The 23,790-nt window shown below is 38.4% G+C and overlaps 1 protein-coding gene across 3 annotated transcripts in view; it reads left to right on the forward strand.

Moving 5' to 3' along the window:
• tgs1 (trimethylguanosine synthase 1) overlaps positions 1–23,404 on the forward strand; it is a 32,721-nt gene extending 9,317 nt beyond the window's left edge. For 2 of the 3 annotated variants that reach the window (XM_007232111.4, XM_015600987.3), the window contains 6 exons: positions 4,138–4,459; positions 5,414–5,584; positions 15,118–15,261; positions 17,331–17,547; positions 17,862–17,940; positions 23,080–23,404. In XM_007232111.4, coding sequence (XP_007232173.3) covers positions 4,138–4,459; positions 5,414–5,584; positions 15,118–15,261; positions 17,331–17,547; positions 17,862–17,940; positions 23,080–23,193 — 1,047 coding nt within the window. In that variant the 3' untranslated portion in view covers positions 23,194–23,404. The remainder of the gene's footprint in view (positions 1–4,137; positions 4,460–5,413; positions 5,585–15,117; positions 15,262–17,330; positions 17,548–17,861; positions 17,941–23,079) is intronic. The other variant, XM_022679144.2, reaches the window with a different exon arrangement.
• Positions 23,405–23,790: the final 386 nt, after the last annotated feature.

Consider the following 23,790-nt stretch of genomic DNA (forward strand, 5'->3'; position numbering starts at 1 on the left):
TGGTTTTCATGCATCTTGGCATCTTGTTCTCCTCCACAAGTCTTGCACACTGCTTTTGGATAACTTTATGCCACTCCTGGTGCAAAAATTCAAGCGGTTCAGCTTGGTATGATGGCTTGTGATCATCCGTCTTCCTCTAGTTTATATTCCAGAGGTTTTCAATGTGTTAAAATCAAAGTAACTCATCATTCTTTAGTGCTCTCTTATTTTTCCCAAAGGTGTATATGTGTGTAGTATATTTTAATAACTCATTCTTTGAAAAAAAAAAAAAAAAGAATCCCGAATAACAACACTTAATTCCTCTTACTGTGGAGCAGTTCACACACAGGATGGAGCACTTTTAGAGACTGTGGTTTATCTTCATTCCTGGCTGTCTCTGCAGTGCGTGGCATGTGATGGGTTGATTGATGATGTGCTTTCAGTGAATGATGAGCCAAGTTTGGGTGTCTTCTATTCTAGGCCTTTATTGACATGCAAAATAAAGGCTTTATTGAACAGTAGATTGATGTGGGTTTGTGTGTAGTGAACAGGGGTTTTGAGTTGGTGTACTCTTATTTAGAGCTGTGTGTGTTAGATACAGAGGTTGGTGTGTATGTATGTATGTATGTGTGTGTGTGGAGGGGGCACAGGTCCCCCTGTGGGCCTGTCAGTTAAGTGTATTGTGTTTACAGTAGGCAGGCTGCGCCTCTTGTGGGCATTTGGGGGAGTAGAATAGGACGGGAGCCAAAGAAAGCAGTCTCGATGATACACACACACGCCTTCATAATTCAGATTTGTGCTGGTGGTGCAGCAGGAACAGTGGCTTGCAAAAGTATTAATACCTTTTTAATGTTTTTCACATTTTGTCACCTTACAACCACAAACTTAAATATATTTCATTGAGATTTAAAATGATAGACCAACACAAAGTAGCACATAATTGTGAAGTGATACGAAAATGATACCTGGTTTAAATTATCGGCCGTATTGGCAGATGCCAATGATTTAAAAAAATAATAATCTGAATCTAAAATCTGATATAATTTTGATATCGTTGTGCATTCCTAATATTTAAAATATATCGCCAAGCCCTACTGCATCTGCGTCTGTATTGAAGATATATGGGCATAAATGAGCCTTGAGAAGTCTTCAGGTTTATAATAAAATTAAATTAGTCATCACTTCATTACTGAGTTATTACTTTATTACACATTACATGTGGTACATTATTATTTAATTAATTACATTTAATATAATTAATGTATTAATAATCACACGTTTTGCTTTAGTGTTAAAAATTACATGCATTCTTTCCTTCCAATTCCAATTCAATTCTAATTATAATAAAAACAATCGACTCACAAACACAAAAGTGTTGTGCGAGTTTTGCTGTTTTTGCTGTTGGGCTGTCACAACAATTTGGAAGAATAATTCACTTTTACGTCATTACTGTTAATACAAATCATTCCTATAAACGGCTTGTGCACATCTGTACACATGCATTTGTTGACAAGCTGAAAGATACAGAAGCAGCATTTGAAGGGGAAAAAACATGTATACTGAGGCAGTAAAGTAATATTATAGGATTTTACACTGATATGACACTAAAATGACAGAGATGCAGTTCTTCCAATTACAGTCAGTGGAGCATCAACATGTTTCCGAAACTGATATTTTAAGGTCAGATTCTTTCGTTATATTGCTTCAAATAAGCTGTGAGTTAGAGACTATATTCAATTAGAACATGCTTTTGTTGTTACTGTAATAATGATGATTTCTGATGCTCCACTTCTTTACAGTTGTAAGGTAAGTGGCCCGTGAGAACTGGCTGGTGAAAGATGAAGTTTTGGTGCTGAAGCTCCTCTCCGCAGCTTACTGCAGAGCTTTACCATTGATCTCTCCCGAACCCAACGCCACATTGATCTTGCGCAGGGAGAAAACTTTGCTGCGACAGACATTATCAACAGCCTGTTTTCAGCTTTGACTGAGAGAGACTTTGGCTCTGCGTGACTGCAGTCATTACTCTTTTACTTCTGCAACGGGTGGGCCGGAGTGTGTTTTACTGCGCACGCTGGAGCACAGCATAATTTCTTTGATGTTGGTGCCTTTCGGGAGCTTTACAAACTGCTTATATTGCACTGATGGCTTGTTTTTTGCTTCAGTGTAGATCCTGATGTGCCTCTTCTTTCATTCTGCCCTCCGTATTTCTTTACACACACTTACGAATACAGAAAGGTGCTACAAAGTTTTGAGTGATGGCATAAAAGAACCTCATTTTGTTGCCTAAAGAACGAGGTACGTTAAAAAAAATTGTGTGAGTGTGAAGAACAAGTTGGAAAAGAACATTTTATATCAAATCTGGGTTTTAAAAACCCTTTTTTCACCTGTCGTCACCTCCAGGTGAGAGGATGCTAGCATCTTCTATCATATCCAGTCTGTTAGAATTGTAGCTAACCCACACCAACCCTGCTAAGCTTGATTGTTAGCATTGTGGCCAGCTTGCCTTGACCTTGTGGTGTGTGACTGTTAGCATTTCGGCTAACCTGCCTTGACCCTGTGAGTGTGACTGTTAGCATCGCAGCTAACCCTTTCACCTCTGCTGAGCCCAACTGTTAGCATTTGGCTAACCTGCCTTAACCCTGTGTAGTGTGACTTTGAGCATTGCACCTAACCCTTTCCACCTCTGCCAAGCCCAACTGTTAGCATTTCAGCTAACTTGCCTTGATCTTGTGGCTGTTACGGTATGGGTGTCCACTGACACTTTTCGTCAACGCATCTCACCTTCATTCTTGGCTTGCTGCGTTTTTAATACAAGGAAATCAACAGATGTAGTCAATTATAAGTTCTTTATTATTATATATTATTATATATTATTTTTTATCAACATCACTGTGATCTATAAATCCATATTTTGCCATGTTTAGCTTCTCTTCTGTGTTTGACAGGTGCCAGTTCTGTGTGTGAAAGGCTCGAATATGTGTGAAGTTGCAGGCTGTTGTTCCCTGATTGGCTGGATGCAGTGCGGTGGCAGGATCCATTTGGAGGGCGAGGCTGTGTTCAACACAACGCAACCCAGCATGCACCATCACATGCACCGTCGCATGCACCGTCGCATGCGGCAACTCTCTCCATTGAAATGAGTAGGATGCATCGGGGCTTAAGTGCCAGTGGACACGTACCGTTAGCATCGCAGCTAATCCTTTCTGCCTCTGCTCCAACCTTGCTGAGCTTGACTGTTAGCATTATGGCTAACCCTGCTGAGCCCTGCTGTTGTATTTGTTAGCATTGAAGCTCCAATCTTGTTGAGCCCTGCTCTCACCATCACAAATCTAAATGAACACAGCTGTTGTATTTATAAGCATCCAGTCTCCGACCATGATGTGCCTGCTTGTTACCATCGTGGCTAACCCACTTGAATCTCGCTAAGCCTAGCCGTTAGTCTCCATACCCCAACACAACTAATCTCTGTCATGTTAGCCTCACAGCTAACCCTCTACAATTCTGCTGTTGCCTGTTAGCATCCCAGCTTGAAGCCTACTGAGCCTGGCTGTTAGCATTGCGACACATACATGCCAACCCTACTCACCCAGGCAATAGTGCCTGTTAGTATTGTTGTTTCAGTTTCCCTGAGCCTGACTGTGAGCATTGCGATGAACACACGCCAGCCCTGCTGACCCAGGCAGTTGTGTCTGTTAGCATTGGGGTTTCCACCATGCTGAGCCTAGTTGGTAGCATTGTGGCTGACCCACTCCAACACTGTTAAGGCTGGCAGTTAGCATTGTGGTTAACCATCTTAATCCCTGCTAAGACCAGCTGTTAGTATTAAGACTAACCTGCAGATCGTGGTTGCTGTTTCTGGTAGCAAGATGACTGAAGTCTGTTCCAGCCCAGCTGTTAGCATTGCGGCTTTCATGCTCAGTTTTAAACTCCAGTGTATTGTATCAGCATATTGTTAGATGTCATGATACATAAAGTGCATTAAACATTGTTTAGAGTTTTTGTGGTGCAGGAATATTTGGACAGTATATTAAATGTTCTAATTATGTTTAAAGTTATTTAAACGTTACAAAATTAAAAGACTATATATTCCAGTGTTTATCACATTTATCATGTTACTGTTGTCTGGTTTCTCTTATTGTATCACTTATTTTCTTGCAGGTACAGAGTTTTCTACACAAAGTCCAAACTGAACCTAAGACCAGCACAGAGAAAACAACGACAACCACATTGGAAACCCCACCTTCACAGGCCAGACTAATCACAGAGGATGAACATGGCTCTACACGTGCACAGGAAGAGTGTAAGGAGACTCAGGATCCTAGCTCAGGGTCTGGAGAGCATGTTTATGAACAGCCTGTATTCCAAACAGAACCAGACCTAGAACCAGAGCAGGATAGTGATACTGACCCCAGGAGGGAGCTTCAGCCACTGGACATACCAGACTACCTTCTGCCTGATGCTCCAGAGGGCACTGAAGAAGGTCAGTAAGCAGGTGTTTGCACTGGAGATGCCTAACTTGTCTGACTGTTGATTAATTAAAAACCTAAAAACTGTTCATTCATCCCCAGCATTCCGAAATACAGTGCTTTTAGCTAGTGCTCCCAACAGGCAAACAATGCTAGCTATAGGGGCATAGAGTTGCCTATGCAATGAAATTGCCATTTTTACACCAACAAATTCAAAGTAGCTTTCCTTTTATATTGGACTCTGCAAACTGGAATAAAATTAATTATTGTGGGTTGATTATATTATATGTCATTGAAAATAAAAAAGTAGTATGTGTGTGATTTTAATTCATCTAATGACATTGCACATCTAGCATTATGACTATTGCACATGTCAACATTACGATTGCGATGCTAAACCGATATACTGTGCACCCAGTGTGTTAACATGAGCTTGTTCATCACGGGTGTATTTTACTGATTTTCAAATGGTGTGCTCCAGTGCTATAAGTGCTATATCTGCCTTCCAGTGCTTAAACTATACCATGAATGTCGGTAGTTATTTTCTAGTGTTTAAATTACTCAAATAATAATAGTTCAATTTTGCTACTGTTTTTATAATTGTAATTTTGGGGAAAAAAACAAGCTTACAGCAGTTTAGCCCCACCTATTCATGTGTAAGGACTGTTTCAGCCTGGACTCCTTATTCATTACGACCCAGTACAATACAGAGCAGTCAATAATAGCATGTATGGTCATATACATGTAAAAGACCTAAAGACATACTGGGACAGCCATATTGGGACATCTTACAATGTAAAGCTTTTCAAATTTTGTAGATGTTGTACATTACCCTAAAATACAAAGTTAGTGCAGAATATGGCTCCTTGAAAACTGCAGGTACCCTAAATCCAGGTTGATCCCAGGTTGGACTCTGAAGCAACATTTGTCTCTTCTAAGCTTAAGATTGAATCTTTTGTGTTATCCAGTAGATAAAGCTACATCCTCCAAGAAGAAGAAAAAGAAGAAGGCGAGAAGGAGACAGAGGAAAGATGTGGAGGTGCCTCCTGAGATTGCAGCAGAGCCAGAGCTGGCCAAGTACTGGGCACAGCGCTACCGTCTGTTTTCTCGCTTCGATGAGGGCGTTAAACTGGACCATGGTATGTCACTTCTGCTGAAACTTTAACTTATCTGTGTAGCATTTAGTAATTTATTACAGTTAGCTAGAAGCTATTCATATAATTTAATTCTCAGTCAGTTATGGTGATATAATCTGCCCATTTTATTGAGGGTTAAAAATGTATGTGATGCAGTTGGTATAGCATAATGGGTAACTCCACTACCCTCCATATAGAAGGCAAACACATACAAGAATATCTATCAAATGTCATTAGTATAGATATATGTACATATTTCAAACAAATTATTGCTGTGCATCTTATTGGCTGTAGATCAATTAACTGCTGTGCTGTTTCTGAAAAATACAAAACAAACAGATGGAATTAGTTTTGGTTGAATCTATGGAGAACAGACTAGAGCTTAGATTGGGCCCAAAAAAATCCAGCCCGAGCCCGTGCACGTTCTGCCCAAGCCAGACCCAACCTGCCCCAAAAACTGTTTTTGTAAGCCCAAGCCTGATTTAAACCCAACATTTTTTTTTTTTTTTTTTGTAAGTAGAGCGTTAAAACAGGACTTTTTAAAATATTTTCGGGCTGTTTAAATCAGCTAAATCTGTTGATTAACACTGCAACACTGAAGAAGCATAGACCTGTTATTTAAGAAAAACGTTTATTAATAACCGTTCTCCCCGTCTACTCTAATATAATTGACAATGCTTAAGAATATAAAACACTTTCTAAACTAACAATTATTTTTTTTATGTTAAACATACAGCCTTATTGCAAAACACATAAACAACAATAAGGCTACGCACTGCACACTCATTAAACCAAATTAGACCAAGAATAATAACATAATTTACAAGGACTTTCATCTACTCTAATATAATTACCAATGTTTTAGAATATAAAATACTGTTTAAACAAACAATTTTTTAAATTTTAAGCATATAGTGCAAAACACATAAAACAACAATAGGGCTTTGCACGGACAAGCGGAGGAGCTCACTCAGCACAGTTCCAAAGCTAAATGATCATATATATATATTTTGTTTTGTTTTTTTGTTTTTTGTAAACACAATTTGATTTGTTACTTAAGCAATAGAACACGAGAGGGAGAGTGTTATCGCGAATAGCATCACGGCTTTTAACGAAATGAATAAAGAAAATAAAAGACGCTCAAAAAAATTAAAATGAATATGCTTTAATACGGACTGGTAACATAGACATGAGGGCACTCTGAAATACTGTCATCAATCCATCTGCTCATCTCCTCAGTTTAGCACAATTAGCTAAATTTGTAGCTTTTCTTAACTCTATTAACTGTCTCAGTTCTTTCTTTGCATACTAATCCTTCCCTCTAACCGTCAGTACAGATACACTATGTTGACATGGTCAGTGTTGGAATGCAGGGGTTTTAGGTTAGCAAAAAGATCTAAAGCAGTTGAAGTGGAACCAGATCAGAGAGCGGAACTGAGTGACTGTCTGTGTGTCTGTGTGTGTGTGTGTCTGTGTCTGTGTGTGTGTGTCTGTGTCTGTGTGTCTTTCTCTATATGTCTCCGTTTAACATTTTAACATTGTAGGAATGTATGACTGGTCCTATGGAATAAAAACTGCTGTGAGTATGTTGGAGGGTATGTTGGAGTGTGTGTGTGTGTGTGTGTGTGTGTGGCAGCTGAAGGTGTGTGCCCTGGGCTGGCTGATGAGCTGCCTGTGTCTGCAGGGAGAAATGCTGACGTTAGACCAGAAACATCCTCCACAGCAGAGAAAGAGAGAGAGCGAGGTAAAGACTCGAAAGATAGAGAGAGAAAATGGTAATGAAGCAAAAAAGAAATGAAGATGGAGAGAGTAAAATGGGGTTGGGAAACATTTGAGAGAGAAAGAGACATAAAAATCCAGAGAACTGATAGAGGAGGTGAGGGAGGTAAAGAGAAAGAAATACAGGGCGTATGAGAGCAATGAAAAAAGGGTGGTGAGAGTTAGGGAGGGGAAGGTAGAGTAGGAAGAGCTGGGATGAAGGGAGCAGGAGAGGGAAGGTAGAGAGGCAAAAGGTGAGACGATAGGGCAGTTGAAGGATAGAAAAGCCAAGGGTTATTAAGCCAAAGAGAGGGCAAATGAAAATGGAAGATGGACCTAGAAGAGAGAAAGAGGACTCTTGTTTAGTCTTGGTCTTTATTTAGGCTCTGCTCACTTGGATTCTCAGCTCTGTATTAACCGGACTTGGCTGGCATTTAGGTGTGGTCTCAACTGTCTTGACTCTCGCATCTCAATCTCAGCTTGGTCTGGACTTAAACTTGGCCTAAACTCATTGGTCCCATTCTCATTCTCACTAGGTCTCAGTCTGGATTTTGGCTCACTCTCATTTCTTTATCTTTCTTGAATTGGCTTGAGTTGCTCTTGCTCTTGTTGTACTCAACTCAGACTTGTTCTCTTTAAGAATCAATCTTGAGTTGGTTTAGCTCTCTTTAAGAATCAGTCATAGATAGATGAATGGATGGATGGATGGATAGATAGATAGTATCTATCTATCTATCCATCTATCTATCAGCTCTCTTGTCAGTTCTCAGTCTTGACTTGGTTCTAACTAGTTCTCAGTCTTGACTTGGTTCTAACTAGTTCTCAGTCTTGACTTGGTTCTAACTAGTTCTCAGTCTTGACTCGGTTCTAACTAGTTCTCAGTCTTGACTTGGTTCTAACTAGTTCTCAGTCTTGACTCGGTTCTAACTAGTTCTCAGTCTTGACTCTGTTCTAACTAGTTCTCAGTCTTGACTCGGTTCTAACTAGTTCTCAGTCTTGACTCGGTTCTAACTAGTTCTCAGTCTTGACTCGGTTCTAACTAGTTCTCAGTCTTGACTTGGTTCTAACTAGTTCTCAGTCTTGACTCGCTTCTAACTAGTTCTCAGTCTTGACTCGCTTCTAACTAGTTCTCAGTCTTGACTTGCTTCTAACTTGTTCTCAGTCTTGACTCTGTTCTAACTAGTTCTAAGTCTTGACTCGGTTCTAACTAGTTCTCAGTCTTGACTCGGTTCTAACTAGCTCTCAGTCTTGACTTGGTTCTAACTAGTTCTCAGTCTTGACTCGGTTCTAACTAGCTCTCAGTCTTGACTCGGTTCTAACTAGTTCTCAGTCTTGACTCGGTTCTAACTAGTTCTCAGTCTTGACTCGGTTCTAACTAGTTCTCAGTCTTGACTCGGTTCTAACTAGCTCTCAGTCTTGACTCGGTTCTAACTAGCTCTCAGTCTTGACTCGGTTCTAACTAGTTCTCAGTCTTGACTCGGTTCTAACTAGTTCTCAGTCTTGACTCGGTTCTAACTAGTTCTCAGTCTTGACTCGGTTCTAACTAGTTCTCAGTCTTGACTCGGTTCTAACTTGTTCTCAGTCTTGACTCGGTTCTAACTTGTTCTCAGTCTTGACTCGGTTCTAACTAGCTCTCAGTCTTGACTCGGTTCTAACTAGTTCTCAGTCTTGACTCTGTTCTAACTAGTTCTCAGTCTTGACTCGGTTCTAACTAGTTCTCAGTCTTGACTCGGTTCTAACTTGTTCTCAGTCTTGACTCGGTTCTAACTAGTTATCAGTCTTGACTCTGTTCTAACTAGTTCTCAGTCTTGACTCGGTTCTAACTAGTTCTCAGTCTTGACTCGGTTCTAACTAGTTCTCAGTCTTGACTCTGTTCTAACTAGTTCTCAGTCTTGACTCGGTTCTAACTAGTTCTCAGTCTTGACTCGGTTCTAACTACTTCTCAGTCTTGACTCGGTTCTAACTAGTTCTCAGTCTTGACTCGGTTCTAACTAGTTCTGTCTTGACTCTGTTCTAACTAGTTCTAAGTCTTGACTCGGTTCTAACTAGTTCTCAGTCTTGACTCGGTTCTAACTTGTTCTCAGTCTTGACTCTGTTCTAACTAGTTCTAAGTCTTGACTCTGTTCTAACTAGCTTTCAGTCTTGACTCGGTTCTGACTTGTTCTCAGTCTTGATTTGGACTTTTTTGGACCTCATTTAAATCCAGTTTTATTATTGATCTTGTTCTGTTTGAAAATGGTCCTAACTCCCAGTCCCGTTATCACTTCACTTGTCTTGACTTGGTCTTGTTTTCATTTTGAATCAGTCTTGCCTTGGTCTTGGTATTATTTAAGCTCATTTAGGCTACTCAAGCTCTGCTTTCTTTAGACCCGGTCTTGTTTGGTTAAGGTTTACCGGTAGATCTGACTATAGCTAATGCACCCTAACTAAAAGGAGAGAGCCAGAAGGTACTCTAAAATACTGTCATCAATTCATCTGCTCCACTGTCCACACAACTTGGTCTCAATACTGTCTAGGTTTCACTCGGCTCAGTCTCACTCTCTTTTAGACTCTCATTTGGACTACTTGGTCTAGATCACATTTGGACTCTTTATTGACTTTGTCAATTTGGTTTGGAACTCTCATTTGGACTTGGAATAATTCCTGGAAATATTTCACACTACATTAAGTGTTTTTTGTCTCCTATTTTTCTGGTCTTGTACTTCCAATGGCTGCTCCCTGAAAGGGTCTTTTTTCTAAATCTGGATAAGGGTCTGCTTATATATTATTATTATTATTATATGTAATTTTATTTTCGTTATAATTTTTTTTTTTATCAGTTGCAGGTTTTAAATGCTTTACCTCCCCGACTATGCAGAGTAGCGCGTTATCTGGTATCTGCTATCTTTATAATAGAGCGAGCTTTCCTGGTAGCACTGTGACTAATGTGTTTTTACGTGTTTCTCTTAGCTCGGGTCATAAGGAATTCTGTTTGAAATCCAGATCAGAGCCTCCATATCTCCTCTCTTATTCATGTCAACAGAGTCAATGGTTTCTTCCCCCAGCCACAGAGAGCTACAGTGCTCAGCTGCTACTCCACAGCTCTGCAGGATTGATAAAACGAGAGCGAAGGATTCTCCCTGTAAACCCAACCTAGTATTACGTTGTACACAGAGAGAGTGTCTGTAGAAGATTATTTTAATTTCTCTTCAGCACTTCAGCCACACACTCTCCTTTCTTTTCTTTTTTTTTTTTTTTTTTTACGTAACGGCAGAACCAGACGACGGTTCGTGACGCACACTAGTGACGTTAGCGATGGTGGATTAAAAAAGAAGCACACTTTTATGAGGAAGTAAGTCCTTGAGGATGTCTGTAAGTGACCTAATAATAGCCAATGATGCGTGCAGTAACTCTCTGACCTTATAATTCCATTAGAACACAGTTCTTCAGAGGGGTCTTAAGAGGAATGGAAACTATATTTTTTGGGCATAGCTTAATAGTGAGACTGTGGTATGTGGAACTGACATACTGCGAACCTCAAACACAGAAATTCCAAGACTACCAAAATAAAGGTAAACAGACCAATTTCAAAACCCACAAGCTAAGTTTTTAATAGGTTATATTAGTTAAATTTACACCCTCATTTTTTCCTTTTTTTTACATAAACATTGTAAAAACAATGCTCTCTTTATGAGAATATGGTGTTGTTGATACTAGAGAGCAGCACATTACCTACAGAATCTGCTAGCTATGGGAATACAGGGTGTTACATGAACCAGGCCCCATCTCTGCAGCTTTCCTGTGCCAGTCTTTGCTGCAGAAGAAGATGTTTAACTCGTAATGTGATGGATTCAAGAAATTTAAAGGAAGCATACTCGCTGTACTAAAAGCTAGTGCTACCAACAATAGATTAATAGATTTAATATCTTCTAGCTAAACACACATTAGAAGAAAAAAAGTGCTGGATTTATTTTTTTATTATTGTTATTATTTTTAATACCAGTAACACTTAAGAAAGACTAATCTATTCTTCAAGCTAGCTGGCTGAGATTGCATCCCACTCAGAGGACACAAGGAGAAGACAATGAAACTCTCCAGGAAGACTCAAGAATAATTACAATGCTAACATCCACCAAATCTGATTCAATTGTCCCGTTTTCACATTTTGGTTGTAGTCTTATTTCTGCCCTTTTTCCCTTTTTTTCGGTTCCAACACCTCAACTTCAAGAACTGACTGTTGACATGCTGCCTAATGCCCGGTTCATAGAGCACGATTTTATCCCCTGATTTCCAATCCATGAGTTTTTCTGGAAATTGCTGTCAAAAGCCTTAGTTTAGAGGCAAATTGGTCACTATGTGTGAACAGCTGAAAGAGACAGTCCTTGCCAAGCAATCGCTGATGCCTCACAAGCCCAAAACAAATATCTACCACGTTCGATATCTGGACTTGTCAGCGAAGCTAAATCAAGAGTGAAAAGTGCTGTGGCTGGACAATAGTGAAGCAACTAGCTACAGCCAATGAGAGCCCAGTACACTGGGTGAGGAGAATGCTAAGGAAGGGGGGTGTTGTGTTGTACAACATCAATAAGACAACATTTTCTCGTCCATATTTTCTTTTGCTGTAAAGAGCACCAATGCAACTTCCTAATTTCTTAGAGACATGTAGGCCTGTCATGATTGTCGATCATTTTTTTGCCGATGAGCCCACTGTTCCATCGCCTCACCTGTGAAAATATATATTGTCAATAATGTAATTATTGTTATAAATATTGTGACAGGCCTACAGGCATACATTTTGGAGGAAATGACAAACTGACTTGTTGCAGGTTCCTCCTGGTGTTGCTGATCAGTCAACTAGTGTGCAAACCACAACCGTTAAAAGATTCCTGCTGACAGGCAACAAATTGGCTTATGCAAAATGTGTAGTGATTCGATGGCTCTGAAAACTATGTTGTGTACAGTTGGCATAATATGTGGATGTCATCATTTGACAGGTACCATTAGAACCAGAAATCAGTGTTTTTCAGTTCACCTGTCGGTGGTTTTAATGTTATGGCTGGTTGGACCCATGTTCAGTCCTGGGCATTACTAACCTGCTGTGGATCTGTGTAGAACAAGCTCTTCTTAAACTGAACAATCTCTCTCTCTTTCTCTCTTTCTTTCTATTTGTTTTTCTTGCTATTTCTCTCTCTCTCATTCTTTCTGTCTCTCTCTTTCCCTCTTTCTCTTCTTTTTTTCATTCTTTCTTACCTTCGCTTACTCTTGTTTTTCTGCCTTTCTTTCTTTCTTTCTTTCTTTCTTTCTTTTGTTCCTTCTTTCTTTCTTCTCCTTCTTTTTCTTTCTTTCTTTCTTGTCCTTCTTTCTTACTTTTTCTTTCTCACTCCTGTTTATCTGCCTCCTTTCTTTCTCTTTCTTTCTTTTTTCTTTCTTTCTTTCTTTCTTTCTTTCTTTTCCACTTGTTTATCTGCCTCTTTTTCTCTCTTTTTCTTTCTTTTTCTCTTTCTTTCTCTCTCTCTTTTTCTTTCTCTTTTTTCCTCTTTCTTAACACTTCTTTTTTTCTCTCTCTCACTCTTGTTTATCTGCCTCTTTCTGTTTCTTTCTCTCTCTTTTTTCTTTCTTTTCTCAATTTTTTTATCTCTCTCTCTCTGTCTCCCTCTCTCTCAGTTTGTCTCTCTACAAAAAACAAAAAATAATGTTTGAATTGATCCAGTAGGTTCAGTTAATTTTATTACTATTTTTTTAAATATTTTTATTAATAATAATTGGTTTGTAATTGTGATGGGAGAACAGTTATCTGTATCTGTTACTACAGTAGTAATAGTGAAGAGTCCTGTGACGCCCTCTGCTGCTGAAGAATTGTAAAATAAACAGGAAGCTGTGCTATGGGCTGTGTGATGAGCTGGGCAGTGGACTACACAGCCCCTCACAATTGTTGCTTTAGCAGGTGTTCTGCTCTCAGAGGACAGGAAAATACGAGAAGCGGAAAAAGCAGAGATGGGTTTGTGGAGGCTGTAAACAGATGGCGATGGTCTCAGTAGAGTAGCTGGAGGACATGGTCTGTTAAACTTTCCAGTGTCTCTGAGAGACCCTTTTTTCCTGTATAAAGGCTTTTCACTCATGCACAGCTCACATAGTTATAGAACCCTTTTCCATACCCCCATTTAGTTGTGGAAAGTATATACTTCTTTAATCAATTAATATGACATTAATTGTTGTGGTTTCCATTGTTTAAACCTCTTAACACTCATAATGAACGTAAGCATTATGTAATTTTCTTGTAACATTAAAACAATAATAAAAAAAAAGCTAAACTAGATAGTTTGCCCTACCTAAAAACCCAAACTTTGAAAAGTATAGTGTAGGAGAAATTCACACATGCCAAATGTTGTTATTTGGATGCGATTATAGATACAAAAAAAAAATCTTCAATTGAAAAATATTAAGAAAATTAGACATTACCTTGAATTTCACCATCTTTTGATTAAAAAAAATAATAAATCTTTGTAGTAACTATACTGAGAGGGAATGTATAATTAGTCTTAATTATTATTTATGTTAGTCCTTTATTTATTAGTATTTACCCCTTTTTTATTTACATTGTATTGCTTTTGTATTGCTGTGGTGCTGGGATAACCTGATATCTTGGCCAGTCACGTGAACAGCCCTTTCTCTACCTCTTTACTCTACTTTCTCTCTCTCTTTTTTCTATCTTTCTTTTACTATCATTCTCTCTGTGTGTATGTCTCACTCTTTTACAAAAACAAAAATTAAGTAACAAATATTAAGAGATGTATATATTGGCTTACACTTTTTTGATAAAAATATTCATAAAGTTTTAGGAGTTTAGAAACCAATATTTATTCATTTTTATTAATTTTTAAGCAGTCTCATTTTCCAGAGCTGTAGTAATCTTCATTTATTGCACATTGTACCAGTAAGAGCAGAGTGTGAAGGTTTAATTAGCAGGGTAAGAGCATATTTTGCTCACAATATTGCAAGGCACAGAACATTATGGTTGACATACCAGAGTTCAAAAGAGGACAAAGAGAACCACATCCAACAGGATTAACTGTGGATGCTGTAAGAGGAAGCTGTCTGAAAGGGATGTTTGGATGATAACCCGGATTGTATCTAAAAAACATAAAACCACAGCTGCTCCTCAACTCTCCTGTTTCCACCAGAACTGTCTGTCGGAACAATAAATTATTGTGGTCTAATATCAGATGTTTCAGTTTCATTGTCCAACCCCTGTATGTTGACTATACATTGCTGCTGTATGTTTGGATAAATTACATAAATATTAATAGTAGTGCTGCCAACGTTAATGTGTTAATATGGAATTTTAACATGGGGTGTATTAGCTGTTTCATTTAGTGATCATAACCCTATTATTCATATCATTTAACATATGAATTAAATCTCATAAATAACTCTCACTCTTTTACCCATACCTTCTATTCTCATTTAACTCTTTCTCTCTCTCTCAAAAACACATAATTTCCAGATTTTCAACGCATCAGTAGACTAGTCTGACTATGACTTTAAGATGAAGTAATGCTTCAGAGCTTTCCTCTTAGACAGAAGCTCACTGAGCCCTGCTGGTGAAGAAGTGTAAAATCACCAGCAGAAACATCAGCTGGTAATATTAGCTGTATGTTTTCCACAGCACTGCAGTAAATCACAGGACTCATGGTAGGTTTTGTGGTTGAACTTTGACTAAGCTGTTGTGTGCAGTGGGACGTCTGCAAGTCAGGTGTAATTATGGAAATGACGTCTGTGTGCCTGTGCTTTGTCCCCAGAGGGATGGTTTTCTGTCACTCCTGAGAAGATAGCCGAGCACATCGCTCAGAGAGTGCAGGAAACTTCAGGCCTGCAGCTCATCGTCGATGCCTTCTGTGGTGTTGGTGGAAACGCCATTCAGTTCGCCCTCACTGGGAAAAGAGGTACACACACACATCATCCACACACACACTGCTTAAATGCACCAACAAGCATTATATTAGCACTGCTTAATGTAAATAAATTCATTTTTTTGCAGATAAAATTCGATTACCCCTAAACCTGTTTTTTATGCCTGTTTAACCACACAGACATCTGATCTTTATGTAAACAATACTGAGAGACGGAGGTGATATAACTAGATAACTAAAGAAGTGCATCTTTTTTAGTTGGTTGCAATCCTTGATTGTTGCTTCAATGGTGTTGCTATGATGTGTCTAGGAAGTAGCTGTTGTATCAGAGGTGGTTGCATTGGTGTTTCTCAAGTCTTTTGAAATTATTTCTGTTGTACTCCATATGGTTAGTGTGGTGCCCCCTATGGTTGGTTGGGTGTTTCTTTTATATTTGTATCATCATGACTCGTAAAGACTTGTGCACTACCCTTTGACACAACTGCTAGTAGATATTTCCTATAATTCTCTGTTGTATCGGTTTCGGACATCAACAGGGACGAAAGATTTTCCCACTCTTCCATGCAGAATTCATTCAGCTGTGTGATGTTTAAGTGGTTTCTTGTAGTAACATTCAGTTCCAGTAGTATTCTATAGTATTATAAACAGCTCTGGACAAAAATAAGACACCACTTAAAAGGATTAGTTTCTTTGATTTTACCAAATTGAAAACCTCTGGAATAAAATCAAGAGGAAGATGGATCATTACAAGCCATTAAACCAAACTGAACTGCCTGAATTAGTGCACCAGGAGTGGCAAAAAAAAGCAGTTATCCAAAAGCAGTGTGTAAGACTGGTGGAGGAGAACATGCCAAGATGCATGTGATTAAAAACCAGGGTTATTCCACCAAATATTGATTTTTGAACTCTTAAAACTTTATTATTATTATTAACTTGTTTTCTGTGCATTGTTTGAGGTCTGAAAGCGCTGCATCTTTTTTTTCTATTTCAGCCATTTCTCTTTTTCTGCAAATAAATGCTCTGCATGACAATGACAATTTTATTAAAAAATGTTGTCCGTAGTTTATAGAATAAAAGATGTTTATTTAAATCAAACATATGCCTATACATGACAAAATAACATTTTTGGAACTGTAAAATTTCTATTAATTAATTTCTATATTTTACTTCAGTTTTATTTGTTTAGTCATATTATATCCATCTCTCAGTATGGTCTAGCTTAAAGCTCACCTTCCGTCGTTTTTTCTTTCATTTTAAAATGTCTAGTTGTGGTCTCTAGTATGAATGAATGACATGTGAGCCGTTTTTGTAAAAAAAAAAGTGCTCAGGTGTCTCTGTATAGCTCTTTTTTAATGGACTGTTTTAGGGGTGTGTCCAAAATGACCGGATTCCAGCTTTGCTCATGAATATTCATACATGCAAACAGCATGCAAATATCTCTCCTCTGATTGGCTAGGAGCACTGCGACGCCCCTCCACCGCTCTGCCGCTCACTGCCTCCCACCTCCTAACTGATGAGCGGTGATGTTGCGTCGCTTCAGCTCCGCCTCTGGGAGTTTCTCGAGCCAAGGTGGGCTGGTCTGTGAGTTTCTGCCTACGTAGGCAGAAAGATAATTCAAAATTCACCCGTTTTTCGGAGGGGGGGAGGGGGGATTTCTTTGCTTAGCTCCTGCAGACAATGGGGGCTGCAAAACAGTTTAATGTGCAGGTGTACACATTCAACTCGGAGAGACCTACTGTATTCCACAAAAAACAAGAAAAATCGGATTTTCGCGGAAGGTGAGCTTTAAGTTCCATTTGTTCAAATTCATTGAAGAATTTCATCATTAATGTGTTTTTTTTATTACTGTATATGTATTATACATTAGTCAGAACCTTTCATTCTCTTTTAGGCACATTTTACAAAATACTAAAAGTTTCATTAGAAGATAGATAAGCAGTAACTACCCCCCTGTTATGCTATTGACTAAATTAGAAGTCTGCAGTTTTGTTACGGTAGTATAACGTATATTTACCACACAAGAAACACTCCTCAAAATAGCAAACTTAAGACGAAGTGATGACCACAGAAGGAAGCCTTGACCTTTCTCTGTGTGCACTCAGTGATAGCTGTTGATATCGACCCAGTGCGGTTGGCGCTGGCCCAGCACAACGCGGAGGTGTATGGAGTGGCCCAGCTCATCGACTTCATCCAGGGGGACTTCCTGCAGGTAGCCCCACGCCTGCGGGCTGATGTGGTCTTCCTCAGCCCCCCGTGGGGAGGCCCGGAGTATCTCAGCGCTGACGTCTTCGACATCAAGACCATGATGAGCCCTGATGGATATCCTTTCAGCACTGCTCATCAATTAGGGGTGCAGTCATTATTTGACAGAGTTGATTAGTCCATATTGATGTTGATTAGCCAATTTACAGCCTGTATTTTCTGTATCTATAACATGATATACTATATCAACCATTTACCAGCAGTTCACAACTGTTTCTGCATCACAATTAATAGCTAAATAAGTTTGAAAACACTGTAGTTCACATCTTAGCACCCTTGTGGTTTTTGTTTGGTCATTGGTGGTCTAAAAAAATTGAGAATCTTTGATCTCTGACGTATATACTGAAATAATTCCTTAACTTTGTCTATACATTTGAAATTTTCAGGCTGTCCAGAATGATTTCGGAAAACATTGTGTATTTTCTCCCTCGGAACGCTGATATGGAGCAGGTAAGACAGCAAGCAGGCAGAGGATTTAGATTTTAATCTCAGAGGAAAATGCCACCATGGGTTAGTAATCAGGTATATGGCTGCCTACTGAGGTGAATGTGAGGACTTGGTGTTCTTCAGAAATTGTATTTTGGTGTTTTTCAGAATAACTATAGCTGGGCTTTATTTAGCCTTCTCATAAGTCTGTGTAAATGGCCTCAGGATGCTGTAGCTTTCTCGGATCACACGCTGTCAACAGCACAAAAAAAGGACAAGAAATGTCTTCTTTTGTGTGAACGGTCTAGATTCCTGGATGTAATATGCTTGTTCTTGCTTCAGATTTCATTGGGGATGTGAGGATGACATAAGTTATGAATTGGCGAGAATGCTTTGCAGTTGAGTTTACGATTCTAATATAAAAAATGTGTAGAAAGGCACATCACTCAGGTGGTATTCAAAAGGATTAAATTACCTGTTTTTTTGTTTTATTAAAGATATAAATAAACTAGATGCTTCAAGTGGCTCAGTAGAAATAAGATGCTGACAACATGGACTAAGGATCGTAACAACGAATCCTGGCTCAGGCAGCTTGCCCTCAGCAGCCAGAGCCCGAGGGAGCACACTGACCATGCTGTCTCAGGGTGCTCATTGAGATGTTGGCCGGCGCAGGCATCTGTTGGCTGATGTCCGTAGTGCTGGGATCCAGTATTTTCCTTCAAGCTTGTTGGCTGCCTAATGGTGGCTGACTTTACATCTATCGAAGGAGGCATGCACTTGTCCTGACCTTCCTTAAGTCAGGAGCATTGAGTCTTAGTCAGTGGTTGGGTTAATTGACTAAACTGAATTGGTCAGTAAAATTTATAAATTCATAAAAAACATATATAATCCAACACAAAGACCAAATGTTTCATCTAATAAAGGTAAAGAAAGTTATACTAAATAAAAAAAGGAACATAAAACATCGATAATTGCCTTTGCACAAGCTTAAGGTGTACCCAGTACAACATGTCCTGAAAGAGAAATAAACCTCTTGTGTACCAGTAACCACATGTTGAGTTGGTTTGCTAAGGAAAACCACAGCAGTCGAGAACTAAAACACGGTGAGAAGCATGAGAAACAACATTTAAAGAAGACAGAGGAAAATAAATGTTTTTTCATAAATACATAGTAAATAGATAGATAGATAGATAGATAGATAGATAGATAGATACATACATACATACATACATACATACATACATACATACATACATACATACATACATACATACATACATACATACAGACATACATACAGACATACATACAGACATACATACATACATACAGACATACATACATACATACATACATACATACATACATACAGACAGACAGACAGACAGACAGACAGACAGACAGACAGACAGACAGACAGACAGACAGACAGACAGACAGACTTTATTGATCCCCAAGGGGAAATTCTTGAAAATATGGTACGGTCAAATACATAGTAAATATGGTAAGGTCAGATTGGAATATGCAAATATATTCAGCCACAAACATGTTGACTGTTGAGAACTGAGTGATGGATGAGCCAAAGTGTGGAGAAGGAATTGCTCCCATTGTGAACCAAAGCATACAAGCCAATCAGTCAAGCATGATGGAGGTTTTGTCAAGGCTTGGGCTTTTCTGAATACTTCTTGTGAACGCATCATGAATTTACACATCTGTGGAAACTTTATTGGCAGTTTACATAGAAGAGCAACCGGTTTAATCAGGAGGAACTTGATCATGCACCAAGACAATGACCCAAAGTGCATTGCCAGCAGGACAACAGATTCACTTTACTTAACATAAATCTCATTAATGCCCAATACTTTTGCTCAGCTAAAAAAGGATGGGCAGCGACCAAACAATCCTTTTTTGTACGTTAAAAAGGTCTAGATGTAAATATCAGAAAATAAAAGCTACAATTCTGATCCATCATGTCTTTATTGTATAGCAAAACAAAACAGTTGGTCTTTATAGTTTTCCATATTTTTGAACGTGAGTGTATATAGCGCAAATTGCTGTTTAAAAGCATGCTTAAAAATGAATTAGGAACTCCCCCCAGGGGATTGGTTGGTTTACAAATGCCCATACCTCTATTAGTTCCGAGTTGTTATCTTATGAGTGAGGTTGAAAACTGGTCAGTGTGCTTTTCTTTGAGTTCAAGCTGGGCATGTTACCAGGTGCTAGATCGGTGTCATTTCCACAGTCAACCTGAGTATTTTTGCTGACCATGTCCATCCCTTTATGACCACAGTGTACACATCTTCTGATGGCTACTTTCAGCAGGATAATGCACCATGTCATAAAGTATGAATCATCTAGACAATGAGTTCACTGTACTTGAATGGCCTCCTTGGTCAACAGATCTCAATCCAGTAGAGAACCTTTTAGGATGTGGTGAAATGGGAGATTCGCATCATGGATGTGCAGCCGACAAATCTGCAGCAACTGTGTGATGCTATCATGTCAGTATGGACCTGATTCTCTAAGGAATTTTTCCAGTACCTTGTTGAGTCTATGCCAGAAAGAATTAAGGTAGTTCTGAAGGAACCTGGTACTAGCAAGGTGTACCTAATACAGTATGTATATAATGTCAGCTGTAAAAGAGATCTCAAAATTACTTTGGCATATGAGATTTGACCGCAATGCGAGGAAACCACCAGAAGTCCACTGAAACAGAATAGCAGGTGCTCAAAGGTGCTAGAAAATGATTTAATGTTTCAAGAGAAACAGAACGCTGTGAGCTTCACTCAGGAATTCATGGCACGACTACCATCCAGAAAGCTTTTGTATCAAAAGACCAGAGTGCAAAGACCTTTACAGGAAGTTCTGAAGCACAAATACAGTAGCATGCAAAAGTCAAAGAACACCTTGCGTTTATTTAATTCCTAGCCTAGCTTTCAGGAGATATTTCTGCGGAGACAAGAAATAAGATAATCCTCCAGCATCCGCTCAGGACTTCAATGACTGCATTCCAAGAAGATTAAAGCTATTCTGGAGGCGAAGGGTGGCCTATGTCCAACCTTCAATCAGAACAATTTTTTGTTACATAGACCAGAATACACATCAATTAAGCATAAAATCATCGATTAACCCACTGACTAATATGTGGGATCTACATATTAGGCAGCAAATGAACAGTCAGTTCCTAAAGGTGTTGGGGTTTTTGAAAGCAGGAAAAATTGACTTTTAAAAAAAGTGTAGGAATCTGAGCTACGTTGATATCAATGTCCGATTTGTAATGACCAAGGGATTGAATGGTTTAGAGGATCTCCAAAACATCAGATCTTGTAATGTCTTTGAAACAGATGCCCTGCATGGTGTCCAGCATGTTTCGCTGAGCATAATGCCTCTTTTCCCAAACTTGAAATTCCTCCAAAAACTTGCATGGACACAGTGTTTGTTCACGGCTGTGGTAATTAGCGCTATCTGGCTAATATATCAGTTTAAACTGTGCTTTAGGCCAAAAGCAAAATCAAACTACACCAAAGAACAGTGAGGACGGGGCACTAAAACCGCGAAAGAGAGCAGCATTAGTGACGTTTGACCACAACCTTGAAACCTGAAGAGACTAACAGTTAGTCTCTTACAAACAGTATTCACTCTCACAGTAAAGACGATTAAAATCACATTCTAATCAGTAAATCATTTATTTATTACAGCTACATCATCTACATAAACAAGCTACTGATTGTGTAAACTCTGTAAAACCCTGAATTGCCTGCATTAAACTGATTTTACAGTCATACCTATGGAGTAGTTGTAACCCAGTATGAATCTGAAGGGCTTGTAATTTTACACTAGAATAGTCAGAATCATAGAGTGATTTAAATCCTGTGTGAATCTGCAGTGCATCTAGTTTTAAAATCATTAAAAACAAGTATGATTATGCAGTATGTGTAGTTTTAACAATCTAAAAGTAGTAATTAGGTGTAATTTTAACCCAGTATGAGTGTGCGGTGTAAAGCTTTAACAGTCTTACAGTGTTAATTAAGATGTGACAACAAGTATGTATTTACAGTAGGCATAGTTGTTTCAGTCTAGTAGCAATAATTGTCTATTTTTTATCTAGTATGAATCTGCAGTGTGTTTAATTTTATCGTTGGCATTCATAATAATGAACATGTTTTAATCCAGTAAAAATCTAAAATGTTTGTAATTTTAACAGTATGACTAAGAGTTGTGATGTTACTTTAGTCCAGTATGAATCATCACAGTGTGCAAAGTCCAGCAGTATTAACTGTAGAGTGGTTTTATTCCAGTATGAATCAGCAGTGTACTTTATTTTTAAATCTGACCGTCATTATTTTGTAGTGATTTTAGTCCAGTATGAATTTAACAACCATACCATCATAATAGTAGCATGGTATTAATCCAATATGAATTTGCATTTTGTATATATTTTACAGTCTGACAGTGTTAAATATATTCTTTTATTAAACCAGTATGAATTTGCTGTGTGCATAGTATAACAGTTGATCACTCAAGTATGAATCAACATCATGTGCAATTTTTACAAATTGAACTCTTAATTTTGGTTGGCCTGTTTTAATCAGTGTGTTTACAGTTTGTGTAGTCTGGCAGTAATAATTGTATTGTGATTTTGATCCAGTATGAATCTGCAGGGTATATCATTTTTACAGTAAGACAGTTTACAGTATGGTCTGACTTTTATTCAGTATAAACCTGCAGTTTTTATAATTTTTACAGTGAGACAGTATGAATTATAGTCTGATTTTGATCCAGTATGAATGTGCTGTAAAATTGGAGATATTGTTTTTATTGAGACACGTTATTTTAACAGTGTAACCATACTAATTAGTGAGCAATTTTAATGCAGTATGAATATGTCATGCTAGTAAAATATCAGTTATCAGTGAGACGTGGTTGTGAGGTGTATGGTAATTGGTCCTACAGTGTATTACTGAAGTGAACGTCCAGCCTATTACCATCCTTTCTGTGGAAGTTTGAGGAGCTGGGGGACAATCTGCCAGTCAAATCTCATACATTATACAACCTATTTGAAGTAAACAATGTAATCCACCTAGATTTATTGTGTAGGTGTTTAAAGTACAGCAGCTTCAGATTAGTCTTAATGTTTTATTATATTTCTCTCTCTCTTTATAGATTGCAGCTCTGGCAGGCCCTGGTGGGAAAGTGGAAGTGGAGCAGAACTTTCTCAATAACAAACTCAAAACTATAACTGCATACTTCGGCAGTTTGATAAAGTCAGATTCTTAGTTTCGGTATTATTATTTTAACTCCCTCTCCTTTTGTACTTTATACACAGTTCTAATAATGTTCAGTGGATTCTGTACTATAATGTACTATAATGTGTCTTTCTGTATGTTTTATCCTACCATCCTTTTTTTTTACAAGTTATACCTGCCATGTTTGTAAAGGGAATTGTTTGTTTATTTGTTTTTTTAATAAATTAAAGTTCATGTCCTTTCGTGTGCATGTGTGTGTGTGGTCTTTGCCCTCACAGTGTTCACACTAAAACTGTTGACCGAGTGTGGGTGTGGGCAGGCCGGGGAACTGTGGAAGTACACTCATTTATCAGGGCTTAATTGTTTGTTAAATTTGAGGGGTTGCCAAATTGTAGTATTTCCTGCTTAGGAGTAAATGCAGTATAATTCACTATTTATCATCGTTCACTTATCTAGAAATTTGGCTCCTTGACCTGTTTTTTTTTTTTTTTTTTTTTTTTTACACCCAGATCAAAAGGGTAGTCCAACCATTTTTATAATGTAGGCATAGTTCATAGTTCATCACTTGAGATATATGCATAGTCATTCAGAGATTGAAATAGTTTATTGGAGAAAAATGGACTAACTA

Source organism: Astyanax mexicanus, chromosome 4, assembly GCF_023375975.1.
Source record: "Astyanax mexicanus isolate ESR-SI-001 chromosome 4, AstMex3_surface, whole genome shotgun sequence".
NCBI lineage: Eukaryota > Metazoa > Chordata > Actinopteri > Characiformes > Acestrorhamphidae > Astyanax > Astyanax mexicanus.